At 41.0% G+C, this 15,998-nt stretch overlaps 1 protein-coding gene across 7 annotated transcripts in view; it reads right to left on the bottom strand.

The window, feature by feature from the left end:
* LOC140425346 (triple functional domain protein) overlaps positions 1-15,998 on the bottom strand; it is an 801,905-nt gene that overhangs the window by 91,380 nt on the left and 694,527 nt on the right. For all 7 annotated transcript variants that reach the window (XM_072509516.1, XM_072509515.1, XM_072509510.1 and 4 more), the window contains 10 exons: positions 14,982-15,277; positions 12,249-12,419; positions 10,263-10,358; positions 8,212-8,366; positions 7,690-7,756; positions 6,582-6,685; positions 2,720-2,789; positions 2,064-2,153; positions 881-973; positions 497-547 (listed from right to left, as the gene is read on the bottom strand). In XM_072509516.1, the coding sequence (XP_072365617.1) occupies positions 497-547; positions 881-973; positions 2,064-2,153; positions 2,720-2,789; positions 6,582-6,685; positions 7,690-7,756; positions 8,212-8,366; positions 10,263-10,358; positions 12,249-12,419; positions 14,982-15,277 (1,193 nt within the window). The remainder of the gene's footprint in view (positions 1-496; positions 548-880; positions 974-2,063; positions 2,154-2,719; positions 2,790-6,581; positions 6,686-7,689; positions 7,757-8,211; positions 8,367-10,262; positions 10,359-12,248; positions 12,420-14,981; positions 15,278-15,998) is intronic.

The following is a 15,998-nucleotide window of genomic DNA, read 5'->3' as shown; positions in this document are numbered from 1 at the left end:
CTCACTATCATGGAGCCGGTGTTCTGGGGCTGCACGCAGAAGGAGGCCGGCCCGCCGATCGGTGGGCCCCGATCACGGGCCAGACCCCATCGGAGCCCACCCCAGTGAAGGAGCCCCCCTCTCCCCCCCAGCGATCCCACAGAGCTCCCGCCAGGGGTGGACGGTGCCGGCAGGAACCTTTCGTGTCGTAGCGGCCGCTCGGCCCATCCGGCCGGAGAATTGCCGCTCGCCGGTTCTCCGAGCGGCCCGGTGCGAATCGCGCGCCGCTGGTTTCCAGAGGGTGGGAGAACTGTGTGCGGGGGCTGGGGCGGCGTGGCGCGATTCGCACGGCGCTCCGGCGATTCTCCCACCCGGCGTGGGGGGGGGGGCGAAGAATAGCGCCCAACATGTTGCCCTCTAGGTAGAATAGATAAATACAACAACTCTAATTTGTATATTGACAATGTTTACATGACATGTAAGTATTCATTTTGGCACTGATGTGTTAAGACAATACCTCCAGCTCTGTTGTGTCCCTAACAGCCTTCCTCGAGTATTTAAGGAAGTCCTGTGCACAGAAAAATAATAGAATTATGTCAAATGTTTTGCTACTAATCCAAAAATCTAATTTCAGATAATTGTATTATATATGTATATATGTATATATATTCAGATAAGAATTATAGATATTCAGATATTATAGTATTAATTCAAATTATAATATTAATTAAAACTCAAGATGAAATTTTCTAGCGTTGCATGAACAGCTTTCCTCTCATTATATGCATAACATATCCGCAATTTTTATTGTCAAATTATTATTTTAATGTATTCAGAGCTGCTCCACACATTTTCCTGAATGCACTAAATTGTTTTTTAATTACAGGTTTAAAGTGCTAACCTTCAGCAGGAGTTGATATTTCATTATCCGCTGCACTGGTTTTATTAGCAGGTCCGTCAGTTGCAGTCGATGACCAAGTCGCTGTTTTACATCCTTAAGATTACATTAAAAAGTATAATTTAAATCTGTTTTTAAAAAATGTAAGCATAGTAAAGATGTTTATTTTGCTGCTCATGTCCTATTCTTCTTCTCCACCTCAATTGCATTACATTAAGTACTATACATACTGGACTATTTTCTTTGAAGCCTCAAATATAATTGGTGGAATGTAAAGCAAACATGGTCATGAAAATGTCACAGATATGATACTTAGTAGCTTTTTGTAGATGTTACAATTCAAAGCAGTGATAAAGTTTCTTTAGCATGTTAGAATGCCAAAAGATGGGCAGCAAGTTGGACACACTCACTGGGTGAGTTCCTCAACTAAGTTATGCTGTTGTGGGAAGGAAATGCCTGAAGGACATTGTTCCAAGGATGATCAAGCACTACATAGTTGTTCAAACACCGGAAGTGGTCGGAAAGAAAACCACATCTACTTGAATTGAGTCAGTGCTGTGGATTGGGGAAGAAAGGGTAATTGGTAACAAAACGAGGGACTTCATACACTCAATGCAAAGTGATCATTTTTGTCTTAAAACAGAAAAGCACAGAATAAAAAAATAATGGTCCAAATCTTAGTTGCCGGATCATTGGAGATGGGACGGAAGTTGGGAGATGTATGTCACGACCCTACAGATGTACTAATGTACAAAAAATGCCCACCTACCCATGCACTCGCTCATCCATTCACTAACTCACTTACTTACAAAGACTTGGACCTATAAAACCTTATCTGAATATGGCAGCTACTGTTGTGAAAAGGGAGTATATGTCCTCCCTTCTTACACCCCACGGTATTCCCTGGAAAGGCTGCACTGCCCCTTCGATGTGTCAGCCGCATCACAAGGTACGACTGAAAAATCGTAAAAGGGCTGGGTAACAGATTTCTTTGAGGGCAGTGTCAATGCGCTCAGCATTGACCCTGACTGGAAGATTTGGGCCAATATTTCACACATGCCACTTAAAAAATATTATATTAAATCTGAGCTTCTCCAAGTTTTAGAAATATCAAATATCAGTATCAAAGCTCACGTGCATAATATTTAATTAAAACTTAAAAGTAAAATATTTCCAAAGTTCTCACCTCAAAATAGGTGTCAATGTATTCAGACACAATGTACTCTGATTTGGGCTTATTTTGACAGTAAACTATATACATATGCAATCTTCTCTCCTTTGTGGTTTGTGGAGAAATAGAAAAAAATTGTAAGTAACAGCATTACTGGAAAAGTGCATTTTAAAAAGAAAATCAAAAATTACTCTTTCCTTAACTATCCTAATTTGAGGAAAGATTTCCAGTTTGGATACATGCCATCATTAGAGCTTTTGCTAAATTTCAGGGAATTGCATGCTGGTGAATATTATATGCGAGTATTCACACAACATGCTTGTCCTGCTACATATTTTGGTGTGTAAGCACTTAAAAGGAAGCTAAAATCTTGCCTTGTTAAAATCTGTGTAAATCTATCATGCGATGTCAAAAATACACTGAACATTATGGCCTCTTCATAATAAATACTTTACTAGTAACAATGGTTTGACTTTGTGGCATCAATCAGGTTAAAGGAAACTTTCCTGCAGGAATGAAAAGCCATCTAAATTTGGAATGTTTTGTGAAGACTGAAATTGTTTTCCTGTAGCTATTAGGAGAATAAGAGATTTCTGCACTTTAACTATCCTTTAAAAATTGAAAGATGGGAAGGAAGAAAATATTTTCTGTTTGCAGAAAATGCAACGTACGTGTTTCACAAAGAGAGAAGCCAACTTATCAGGATCCTCAAGGCACTTCTCCAGCTCGCCAAGAAAGAAGCTAAAAATCAAAACAGAATGAAAAAAATAAATGACAATTGGTCAGGCTTTGCTGCCAAAATAACGGTGAAATATGTGTTCTTATTTAAGTGTAAATATTTCAGGAGAGGGGCAGATATCAAAAGGGCATGGTTGAGTTATGCCACTCTGCTGTTTTGCAATAATTCATTTTCGGGAGGAGATGTTGGCATTGTGGTATTGTCACTAGAACAGAGACCTAAGGAAAAATCTGCAGATCCACCATGGCAAATGGTGAAACTTGAATTCTGTAAAACTCTACAATGGCGACCATGAAACCATTTGTCAGAAAATCACATCTGCTTCACTAAACACTAATGCCCTTTAGGGAAGAAAACCATCTGCTGTCCTCACCTGGTCTGGCCTACATGTGACTCTCGATCCACAGCAATGTGGCTGACTCTCAAATTCACCAGCTTCCTTCCCGCTGTTACCAGACTCCTGAATGATTCTCTTATGGACTGAACTGATCTCTTAACACATCTTCTCTACTGAGTAGTACTACACTCCGTATGCTCACCTGATGCCTGTGCCTATTTATTTACATTGTGTGTTTATGCATGTCCTATATTTTTCATGTATGGAACGATCTGTCTGGACTGTGCGCAGAACAATGCTTTTCACAGTACCTTGGTGCACGTGACAATAAATCAAATTCAATTCAATTCAATGTAATCCACTCTAATAAGAAGAATTGCATTTTGAGTAAAAATGACTAAATACCAATAATCTTGAAGATGCAATGGAGAGGCTAAAATGCTTTTGTTGGGACCACTGTTTTGAAAATGGCCATAGACGATTATTTTTTACACATATAATATTCTAATAGTTTTAAAGAAGATGTGTACCATCCATTTTGCTCTCTTATGCTTTGGTGGATAAATGAGCTATTAAGTGTGGTATGACAACATTTGATCAAAAATGTTCTGGGTCTAACCTGAGGTTAAAGGAATCATAAAAAGTGTTTTTCATCTTCAACTGTCAAGTGAAGAAATAATGTTTGGTTAAATCTATGTTACTCCACAGAGGGTTTTTGTATGTTAAGAGAAATCCAATACATGTTGATCAGAATATGTACATTGCACATGTGGAATGGGTTTTAATTCTTCTTGCTGATCCTGATTGCAGTGAAACAGCAGAGGGAGTTTATTTTACAATCATTGTGCAACCCTGCATTCATTGCTTCACTGAAGCTTAATTAAAAGAACAACTGTTTAGATTAGCAGTGATTCATAACTGGTCAGTCACTATGAACCAGAAAGTACACATTTGCTCTGTGCAAAAATCATTGGGTAAATGGTAAAACTTCAGCACTAAACAAAGATAATTGAAACGGAGGTCAATTTCAGCAATGAATAGTGGATGCAGTTTAATTATAATGCCAATCATGTTAAAGTAGCATTAATTTTGTTAACTCTCTGGATTGATACAAGATAAAATTTGAAATAAAGAATCTTTATGTTATTCCACGAACACAAATCAAATGTACTAATGGTGTATAATAGGCTGAAACAGTTGCCACATAAACACTGAATAAACCACCAAATTGGTACTGATAATTAATAACTGAAAGTGCGTTATAATAGCAATACTATCACAACACATTCACAGTCTAACCTCCCCTTCCATCCTGACCTCCCATTTTGTTTTTTGTTTCCTTGGTTTGATCCAATGCAAACACATCCCCTGCCTCCCCAGGGTTACCTGTCCCTTGTTTTACAGTATTTATTTCACTGAGCACTGACCTTTGTTCTCCTATTAACACATTCTGCTATCTTGACTTTATGCAACTTTTAGCACTTCTTTAGTCCTGAATGTCATCATTAATACTCCCTTCGTCTTATTTAATTGATACCTTTGTCAATCTCTCCTTAGCTTTGGCCTATCCCTGACCTTCTAATCCGCCCCACCTCCTCCAAATCCTGACCTTCTATTCTGTCCCACCTCCTCCAAATCCGGACCTTCTATTCCGTCCCACCTCCTCCAAATCCAAGAATATTACATTTATATCCCTCTTCAGTTCTGAAGAAGTCATATGGACTCAAAAGGTTAACTGCTTCTCTCTCCACAGGTGCTGCCAAGCCTTCCGGGTTTATCCAGCATTTTTGGGTTTTAGTTACACTTTGACACTAATGCATTTATTTTTTTGCCTGTAACATTTTAAGATGGAAGCTTTTTGAGACTTTAATGTATACACCACAGAATTAATTTTAAAGTAGTAAAACATCCCAAGGCACATTACCGGAGGGATTATCAAACAAAATTTAACACCACGCCACAGGAGGAGGTAGCTGGGCAAAAGTTTGTTCAAGGAGCTCGGACGGAAAAGTAGGTTTTAAGGAGCATCTTAAAGAGGGGTAGAAAGGTGGAGATGTTTTGGGAGGAAATTTCAGAACATAGGACTAGACATTTGAAGGCACAGCCAACAATGGGCCATGACAATAAATTCTATTTGTAAGACTTTAGAGCACCAAGCAGTTCACAGAATTAAGGTTTTAAGCCTGAGAGTCATGTTTTCCTCAGTCAGAAAGGAGCTCAGATGATTGTGGATCTTCTGCTTGGGTCTGGAAAAGAAATTAAGTGGCAAGAACACCCTTTTCAGGAGACTACGAGACTGTTTAGTTTCACAGCTTGATTATCCTGCCCTTCTACAACTAACCACCAGAAATGTCTCATTCTTAAAGAATGATTTTATGATAGAGTGGTTGAGGAAAGACAAACTCCTCTGTGAAAGTGATAATAGGAGACCATCAATTTAAAATAGTCAAAAAGAGGCTATCAGTAAGTTCACATGTAATTTTTTGTCATAGCATTGTTAGGGTGTGGTATGTTTCAACACAGGAAACTGATGGAAATATGGTTAAATGTTTGAAACTGAGGAAGATGCTGGGCTACAGGCAAAGAGTGGGGCAGTAAGATTAGTCTTGGATAGTTTCAGCATGGAAACCACCATAAGATATATTCCAGAGCAATTTTATCATTTGAAGATTTAAGACTCATGATAGAAAGTAAATTTTTTAATGGGTAAACCTTTGTTTCGTTAAGGACATCCATTGTGACACTCAGTGTCTTGTGACATGGTTGAACAGTCTAGGTTGTGACATTTTGCTAACATCAGTTGTCATAGCATTTAGGGTAGCATAGACATCCTCTGAAATGAGGTCTCACGCGTCTATAGGTGTTCTCATACGGTGCTCCAACATAAGCCTTACCAGCAGTATTACTGGAGAAGAAAGCAGTTAGGTCTACTTCCTTTTTGGATCCTGACTGCATTTGTGTCTGACTTTGAATATACTGCGCACTTTGACACAAAGGGATCTTTCCGTGCATTCAAAAACAGGATCCAAAACTTTGCAAGGTTTCCCAATGTCCTTTTGACTTGGTTGCTAAACAGACTTTTCTTCAGTGAAAAAAATGTTAAAAGTTCAAAATGTTGAACAGCAAAATTTGATGTCTTGATAGTGGTAAAACTAATATTAGCTATGAATGGGTAAGAAGGTTAACAAAACGTTCTGCACTGGCTGCCTTGAGCCATGATCTGATCTGGAAATAAAATAAGAGCAAATTACTGCAGCTGCTGGAATCTGAAACAAAAACTACTAGACAATCTCAGCAGGTCTGACAGCATCTGAAGAGAGAACGGAGCTAACGTTTCGAGTCTAGAAGGCTCTTTGTCAAAGCTCTAGAAATGTTTAAAGTGGTGGAGAGCTAATGGGGAATATTTTTCCTCTCCCTTTAATAAGCACAAAGACATGAAAATAAAATCTCTACATACTCTCTGTGCCAGTCGTAGATCTGATGTATGTTACCAAACACAATCTTATCTTTTCCCTTCATGTCATCAGGGACACCATCCTCTTTCATCACTGTTATGTAGCCCTAAAGAGAGAAACCATTGCCGGAATTAAAATCCTTTGTTCTCTTAAACGTCAGACTTCAGACAATGCAAACTTGTACATTTAGCTATTATGGAAAATAGTAATGACATTCACAATTTCACAATTGTATTGGTGTACAATTGATGAATTGGTGATGTAATACTGCTGTTTTTACACTGATGGTGAAAAAATATTTTTCCCACTCTCTGTGCCATGAAGTGTGGATCAAACACACTAACATTCTTGGGTGGCATAGTAGCACAGTGGTTAGCACTGTTGCTTCACAGCTCCAGGGTCCCAGGTTCAGTTCCCAGCTTGGGTCACTGTCTGTGTGGAGTCTGCACGCTCTCCACGTGTCTGTGTGGGTTTCCTCCGGATGCTCTGGTTTCCTCCCACAGTCCAAAGATGTACCGGTTAGGTGAACTGGCCATGCTAAATTATCCTTAGTGTCCAAAAAGGTTAGGTGGGGTTACTGGGTTATGGGGATAGGGTGGAGGCATGGGCTTGGGTAGGGTGCTCTTTCCAAGGGCCGGTGCAGACTCGATGGGCCGAATGGCCTCTTTCTGCACTGTAAATTCAATGATAACATTCTGCAAATGACTGGGGTGAGGATAAGCAGTGATATATTTTCCGTTGATTGTAAAAGAGCAGATGGTTTTGACTGTTGTTTATTACCAAAAGCATGGAGTCAAAACTTACAATAAAATAGAGATGTGAGCTTGCACCAGATGCAGCTTTATTACAGCTGATGTGAAGCAACGCCTCTGGGAGGTAGTTTAATTTAAGCTGATACACTCAAGATAAAGTCGGCATATTTCAGTACCATTGTGCTGCATGTTTGCACCTAGATAGTTCAAAATTCTCACCACAGAGCACCTGCCAGATATCTTACATAATTATGCCATCTGTTGCTTTTAAAATGTGGACATCACAATTTGTTAGTTATAAGGAACAGGCTACGCAGGTAAAACCAGTAATTTCTTACGAATCATATGCAAAACTTACCTCTACTACGCACCCCAGGTCCCGTACATAATCACGCTCAGTTTCCACCAACTCCTGTAAGACATAGCTAGAAGAAAAGACCAAGATTATAAAATGAGGTGGTCATAAAAAATAAGCGACATATTCCCACATCAAATATATCTATCTCATAGAGATAATATCATAGTATGAAGCATCCAAATTTAGTTTCATAAGATAATATTTTACAAATTTGTGGATGACATTTAAATTCGTTAAAACTCACCTAATGGCATTAAAATGGCATATAAATTTAAAATAATTTTTTAAAAAATTGATAATTATGTTCCACTGTAATTATTCACTGCAATCACACTGAATGTAGCCCACACTACAACAGCTTGTCAAATAACTACATCTATGCTTCAATCTACAATGAAACACACTGAAAATTGCCAATTCAACACTGATTGGCTTATTGTCTGAAATTTATATCCCTGTAATGCATTTCCCATACCAAGATCAATGAAAAAATGCTTTATGGTTAATCCACAGATGACTTACTGGCGCCTTTTTAAAGAACTAGATTTCCTTTCTTCCATTTCATCAATGGGAGAAGAAGAAGAAGTACACAGCAGAGAGTTATCAGATGGGTTGAAAGATGGACTGCTGCTGTCTGCCTGATCAACAGAGAGAGACGTTGGACGATCCTCCAGTGCCTGTATGTTTTTTTTGGGTGGGTAGGGGAAAAAAGTATTCAACATTTTTAATAGCTCTAACATAAGGAAAAATAATTAAAGCAAAAAAGTAAAAATAGCTCAGTTCATAATCTGTTGGATTACTGTCACCTTATTTGTCAAGTTAAATTTTAAAAATATTTTCCTGCTGCGGCAGTGAAGGTATTCCCACAGTGCTATTATCCAAGGAGTTTCCAGGATTTTGACCTAGCAACAATGAATCATTGGGTACTAGATATAGTGGGAGATTTCACACTAGGTGCCCTTTCATGACTAGAACCAGAATTTAAATCCAATCCTGATTTATAAAGTGAAAGTCACCTTTGTCATATATTGTGAGCCAAGGACCACATTATTAAAATGCTTGCAATTTGGCAGAAATTAGTGAAAATTGACAATCACACTTAGAATCGCCATGAGAATAACTAATATGGGAAATATAAAATTCACAATACAATAGGGTGCATTGGGCTCTTTTTAAGAGCCACTACGTTGGGCTCAGCACGGCTGAATCTTGCGAGAGCCCCAAATCGTGCACGGCGCTGGGCTTGAAACCTCGTGCTAGTCACCCTACTTGTTACTCCTGGCCCTCGCTGGGCTTGATCCAGATAATTATATTTAAATGAGCCTAATCCCGAACTCCGCTTTCACCAGGTGCCTACGAGACCTCGACAGGGTGCCGTTTAGCACTGGTTTCCACAAGCATCGACCAGGCGTGATGGCACCTCCGAATTAGCAACCCCGGTTGGTCGCATTTCTAGTAAACAATTGCTGAACTTTACTTTTTTTTTTATAAAAAGGGCCGTCAAGGATCACCATTTCTTTTTTTTTAAATTTAGAGTAGTTAATTATTTTTCCCCAATTAAGGGGCAATTTAGCACGGCCAATTTGCCTATCCTACACATCTTTTGGGTTGTGGGGGTGAGACCCACTCAAACAGGGGTAGACTGTGCAAACTCCACACGGACAGTGACCCGGGGCCGGGATCGAACCCAGGTGTTCAGTGCCATGAGGTAGCAGTGCTGACCAATGCACCACTGGCTCACCATTTCGGAGGTATCTAGCTGGATGTATGGATTTGTTTCCAGAACAGGACTGTTGGAATTTAGGAGATCTCTGGTCTCAAAACCAATCTGGCATGGTAGTACCTGCTACTCCCCATTGGCACCTAGACACTTTGGCACTGCAAGCCTGTCCCCCGGTAGCACTGCCAGGGTGCCATACTGGCAGCGTTGAGATGCCCAGGTGCCAGGTTGGCACTGCCGGGGGCCTTGAGCATTAGAGGGTTGGTGAGGGGTGGGGGTTCCATGGTTCTCGAGAAGGTTGGGGGGGGGGGGGGGGGGGTGCTCATCGGGGCTGCCAGTCAAAATGGCACCCTGATCTGTGAGGGGCTGAAATCGACTGAAGTATGGCTTCAGTGAGGAGAAACTCCCCGAGGCCCAGAAAACAGGGTGAATCTCGGTGCTGCAGCCACTGAGAAACACCCCGCCAAACATTCCCGAACCCACATTAGTTTGATGTCTACTGAATCACATCCAGGATCTTCTGAAGTTCGAAATACGGTATGTTATTGGAGTGGAAGTGTGTGAAATTTACTTGCAGCTGGCCATGTTGAATCAGACAGTGGATGCTAATCACTGGAAAGTATTTCAATTCCAGCATGGGCTCTCCACTTTAAGGAACACAAAAAATATAATGTTATTAAGCAAGATTTAGGCCAGATATTACAAATTGTCAACTTTTTGGGACCACTGACATGAAGAAATAGCATACACACTGTAGGACTATTAAAAGGGAATATTAAGCGGTGATGAAGCATTCAGATTTGAACTGTCTGACTGAGATTTTTCTGTGACAATAAATGATACTGTATCTTACCATTTTACTTTTCACAAGTTCTTCAATAGCACTAACAAGCTCTGCTGCGCTGGGGGTCTCTGAGCTTGTAGGGCGGACTGATAAACGAGAGGATGTCTGAGAAAAAGATACAGAAAATGTTTGTTGACAAAATAATATTACGTATGGGAACTATTGCATTGATAACAAAAAAATAATAAGAGCATTGCAAAAATACTATATATAATTGTTTATGCAGGGTATCCAGGCATTTCTAGTAAACAATTGTTGAGCATTACTTTTTTTTTGAAGGGATCAAGGCTCACCATTTCGGAGGTATCCTCAAAGTATATTCGGATGTTTGGATTTGTTTCCAGAACAGGACTGCTGGAATTTAGGAGATCTCTGGCCTCAAAAGCAATCTGACGTCAAATTATGTCTAGTTGTATGGAATTGCATGCAGTTGGTAGAATATTGTGGGAACCGACAATAAGGATTTCTGGGTAGGGACACTTAACCAATCAGAGTAAAGTACAAGTACATGGCCTCTATACGCTTCATGTACCATTAAGGGCACAACAGACTGGATTTCCACATACTGGCTTTTAATAGAAAAGGAAGGGTATTTGCGACACAGGAGGTTCATTAAACATACCAAACAACTTCCAACATTCTTTTTTTTAGGAAAAAAAGATTGACATGGTTCAGTTGAACCTTGCAACAAAGCAAGCTTCACACAAATTTTGGCCAATATGATTTGGAAACAACAAAAGCAATCAAAGTACAAAAGGGCTATGACTGGGGAAGAATAATGATTTAAATAGAAAGATAAGTAAACTGAGAAAATACAGAGACAGAACACAAATCAACATAATGCTGTGATAAGAGTACATTTAAAAAAAAGAGAAAACAAAGCAATTAGTTCCAGCATTTAAGCATTTTTCTCACATTGTGAACAGACTTCATGTGATACACCTCACATTAATTATTAAGCAATTACAAAGTTCTGTGAAGCTCTAAAACAGACTGCAAGATAATTAGTTAGGAAACATCTAGCAACACAAGCCAAAACTACTGATGTAAACTTAAATTTGAAATACAATGAAAATAATCTATCTTTCATTGTATGACATCAGTCTTAGCACCGAATATTCAACATTTATCCAGGCATCATATATATATATATATGGTCAGTAATTTGACAATTATGCAACTTAAGGAGAAATTTATTCTGATGTGGTTAGGTTTCCATTATTTGTTTACATAGGTGAATAAAACATTCACAATTACCTTTTGATTGTGGTTTACCTGGTTGAAAATGAATCAGGGATTTAGAATAATAGAAACCCCACTGTGCAGAAGGAGGCCATTCGGCCCATTGAGTCTACACCGATCCTCTGAAAGAACACCCAACCAAGGCCCTAACCCCACACTATCCCCGTAACTCCATCTAGGGCCAATTTAGCAGAGCCACTCCACCTACCCTGCACATCTTTGGACTGTGGGAGAAAACTGGAACACCCGGAGGAAACTTACGCATACATGGAGCAAGTACAAACTCAACTCAGTCACCCGAGGTCGGAATCGAACCCAGGTTCCTGGCGCTGTGAGGCAGCAGTGCTAACCACTGTGTCACTGTGCTTCCCATTTAATTTACTTAATATTAAATTTTACAGGGAAATAAACATTAAGGAAATCTTTTTAAATTATTTAAATTAGAAACTTGGATTTTTGAAAGAAATGTCCCTTTGAAAATGGTGCCCTGATCTCTGTGACACCAGGCTTGAGGGAGTGTTTAGGCCCCACCCCTCTCAGTGCTGGTTCAAATCACATCCCCTCCAAAAAATCGACTAAGTGCAGGAAGATCACAAGGCGAATCGTGCCAGAACAGCTGGTGGGATTCGCACCAATTTCCCCGCCCAAAATGACACTTGGTCATTTATTGGGAAAATTTTGTCCATTATCTCAGAACTATTACAATTCTATTTTTGTTAGTTAAATATGTAGGATGTGATGGTGATGTCTTACCTTATCATCCTGTGAGTCAGGTTGGAGAAGACTGTGCTGCTGAATTGCCATTGGAGGTGGAAGGGGCACTGCTTCTGCGCCCTCTTCACCTTCCTCTTCCCCACAGCTCTGCATTCCTGAGGAAGACGATTTTGACAGTGTTCCACTACTGAGTCCTTCATTCCGTCCCCTCTGAGGAAATAATAACAATGCAAATAAAACGTTGGATCACCAATGCAAACCTAGAATTTTAATGCTGCATAATGTAAGCAGTTCTGCAAAAAGACATATGTGCTCACATTGTGTTGAGTTCTGACCTGCAGGTAAAGACATTTTACAATTTTATTGGCAACATTTAAAAAAAAAATTGTTCATAGGATGTGAGCATTTCTCGCAGTCTAGCATTTATTGCCCTTCCCTAATTGCCTTTGAGAAAGTGGTGGTTGCTGCCTTCTTGAACTGCTGCAGTCCATGTGGTAATGGTACACTCACAGCCCTGTTAGGAAGGGAGTTCCAGGATTGTGACCCAGCGACAGTGAACAAACAGTAATTATAGTCGGAAGTCAGATGGTGACTGACTTGGGAGGGTGACTTTTAGTTGGTGATGTTCCCATTTGTCAGCTGTCCTCGTCCTCCGAGGTGGTAGAGATTCCGGATTAGGGAGGTGCTGCCGAAGGACCTTTGGGGAGTTGCTGCAGTGCCTCTTGTAGATGGTTCACAATGCTGCCACTGTGTGCTGGTGGTGAAGGAAGTGAATGTTTAAGGTTGTGGTTGGGGTGCCAATCCAGTGGGCTGCTTTGACCTGGATGATCTCGACTTCATGTTGTTGGAGCTGCACTCATCAGGCAAGTGGAGACTATTCCATTACACTCCTTATTTGTGCCTTGTAGATGTTGGTAGGCTTTGGGGAGTCAGCATGTGAGTTACCCACCCCATCATTCCCAGCCTCTGACCTGCTCTTGCAGCCACATTGTTTATATAGCTAGTTCAGCTCAGTTTCTGGTCAAAGGTAAGCCCTAGGATGGTGATAGAGGGGGATTCAGCGATGGTAATGCCAATAAATGCCAAGGAGAGATGGTTTGGATCCCTTTTATTGGAGATGATAATTGCTTGGCACTGCAAGATTGAATATTGTTCAGGTCTTGCTTCAATATATGAAGGGCAGCACAGTGGTTAGCACAGTTGCTTCACAGTTCCAGGGTCCCAGGTTCAATTCCCAGCTTGGGTCACAGTCCGTGTGGGGTCTGCACGTTCTCCCTGTGTCTGCGCTTTTGGTCTGGGTTTCATAGAATCACAGAATCTACATGCATCCTCCTCGTGTGTGCATGGGTTTCCTCCGGGTGCTCCGGTTTCCTCCCACAGTCCAAAGATGTGCAGGTTAGGTGGATTGGCCATGCTAAATTGCCCTTAGTGTCTAAAAAGGTTGGGTGGGGTTACTGGGTAAAGGGGACAGGGTGGAGGTGTGGGCTTAAGTGGGATGCTCTTTCCAAGGGCCGGTGCAGACTCGATGGGCTGAATGGCCTCCTTCTGAAATGAAATGAAAATCACTTATTGTCACAAGTAGGCATCAAATGAAGTTACTGTGAAAAGCCCCTAGTCGCCACATTCCGGCGCCTATTCGGGGAGGCTGGTACGGGAATTGAACCGTGCTGCTGGCCTGCCTTGGCCTGCTTTAAAAGCCAGTGAGACTAAAATGGTTGATTTCCAACAACCACAAACATCTTCCTTAACAATAATAATGATAATCGCTTATTGTCACAAGTAGGCTTCAATGAAGTTACTGTGGAAAACTCAGAGTCGCCACATTCCGGCGCCTGTCCAGGGAGCTCGGTACGGGAATTGAACCCGCGCTACTGGCCTTGTTCTGCATTACAAGCCAGCTGTTTAGCCACAGCAGGGCCATTACCCCTGCTCTGAGGTCATGGGTTCAAATCCACCATGGCTGGTGGAACTTAAATCTAAACAATCAATCCGGAATTAAAAGCTGATCTAATAACTGTATAAAACGCTGGCTAGGCCACAGCCAGAGTATTGTGTAGAGTTCTGGAATCCACATTATAGGAGGGATGTGATAGCACTGGAAACGGTGAAGAGGAGATTTACCAGGATGTTGCCTGGGCTGGAGAGTTTTAGTTATGAAGCGAGATTGGGCAGACTGGGGTTGTTTTCCTTGGAGCAGAGGAACCTGAGGCGGGACACGATTGAGATGTATAAAATTATGAGGGGCATAGATAGAGTAGACAGGAAGAAACCTTTCTCCTTGGTGGAGGGGTCAATGACCAGGGGCATAGATTTATAGTAAGGGTCAGGAGGTTTAGAGGGGAAAACCTTTTTAACTCTGAGGGTGGTTGGAGTCTGTAACTCACTGTCTGAAAGGGTGATGGAGGCAGGCAGAGGCACTCATTTAAGAAGTATTTTGATGTGCACTTGCAATGCCAAGGCATTCAAGGCTATGGACCAAGGTTGTGGGGGTGAAACCCATGCAAACACAGGGAGAATTTGCAAACTCCACACAGACAGTGACCCAGACCCGGGATCGAACCTGGGACCTCAGCGCCGTGAGGCAGCAGTGCTAACCACTGCACCACCGTACTGCCCAGGACCAGGTTAAATATGAATGTAAAATATTTTATTGGATTTAAAAAGTAAAGTCCAATGCTTTATTGGGCTTCCTGGTATCTAAATCATATCTGCTTTTCACTTGTTTAAATTGTGCCAAGTTTCAACCAAATGTTAAAGTTCTCTGCTACTGACCTCATCCACAGTTTCTTCCTGGGGTGTAGCAGCACTCTCATCAGAATCTTTTTGAGCGCCGGTATCAGCACTTTTCCGGACATCCCTGCTCTTTTTATGCTTGTGAGCCAGTTTCTTCACATGGCCATCTGCTTTTCCACTGCTGAGACGCCTTACAGGGCTGGTGAGCCACTTCCGTAGAGTGTTACCTGGACGCTTTGGGCCTGGTGAGCTTTGTGTTGTGCTCACAGAGTGGGGTTGAAGTGAGGTCACTGAAGCGGGAGGACTTGCATCATTGCTGGACACTGAAAGCGAGTCTGTGGATGAAAAACATATGATAATGATAACACTGGATATATAAGTGGCAAGGTACTAGATTTACTTCTTCAACAAATTAGTCAGTGAATTACAAAAACATGAAACATTCACAAATGCAAACTATTTGAATTTTGCACAATCCGACTTTAGATTCCATCTGCTTCACTCCTTTCCTCAGCGTATCAGCAGCCACAGCCTACGTTGCTTTGCCATCTCCCACAAGTATGATTGCTATTTGACTGAATCACATTACCATTTCGCCTTCCTATAGGAAGTATCAAGTCTATAATCAGCTCTTCCCTTTAACAGACAAGATATGAGTGGAAGTGCAAAGGTACTAGATGGATATGGGTTGAAAGATCTTTTTACATCTTTGCTATTTCTTGTGTGGGAATAAAAAGGGTTAAAATATAGACAAGCGGATCTAAATCTTTGGATATAATGTCTGGTGAATTAAACACTTTTTGCTAGTTCATAAAAGGTCCTTTATTGCAACACCTTTATCTAAATTCTTGCTCAATGTCCTAGGCATGCTCACTGTAGCAACAGCAACCGTTTGTAATCTCTTCAAACATCATAATAACAATCTTTATTGTCACAAGTAGGCTTACATTTACACTGCAATGAAGTTACTGTGAAAATCCCATAGTCTCCACATTCCGGCGCCTGTTCGGGTACACAGGGAGAATTCAGAATATCCAATTCACCTGACGGCACGTC

This window comes from Scyliorhinus torazame, chromosome 6 (genome assembly GCF_047496885.1).
Source record: "Scyliorhinus torazame isolate Kashiwa2021f chromosome 6, sScyTor2.1, whole genome shotgun sequence".
Classification (NCBI taxonomy): Eukaryota; Metazoa; Chordata; class Chondrichthyes; order Carcharhiniformes; family Scyliorhinidae; genus Scyliorhinus; species Scyliorhinus torazame.
This window is presented reverse-complemented; position numbering and strand designations above follow the sequence as displayed.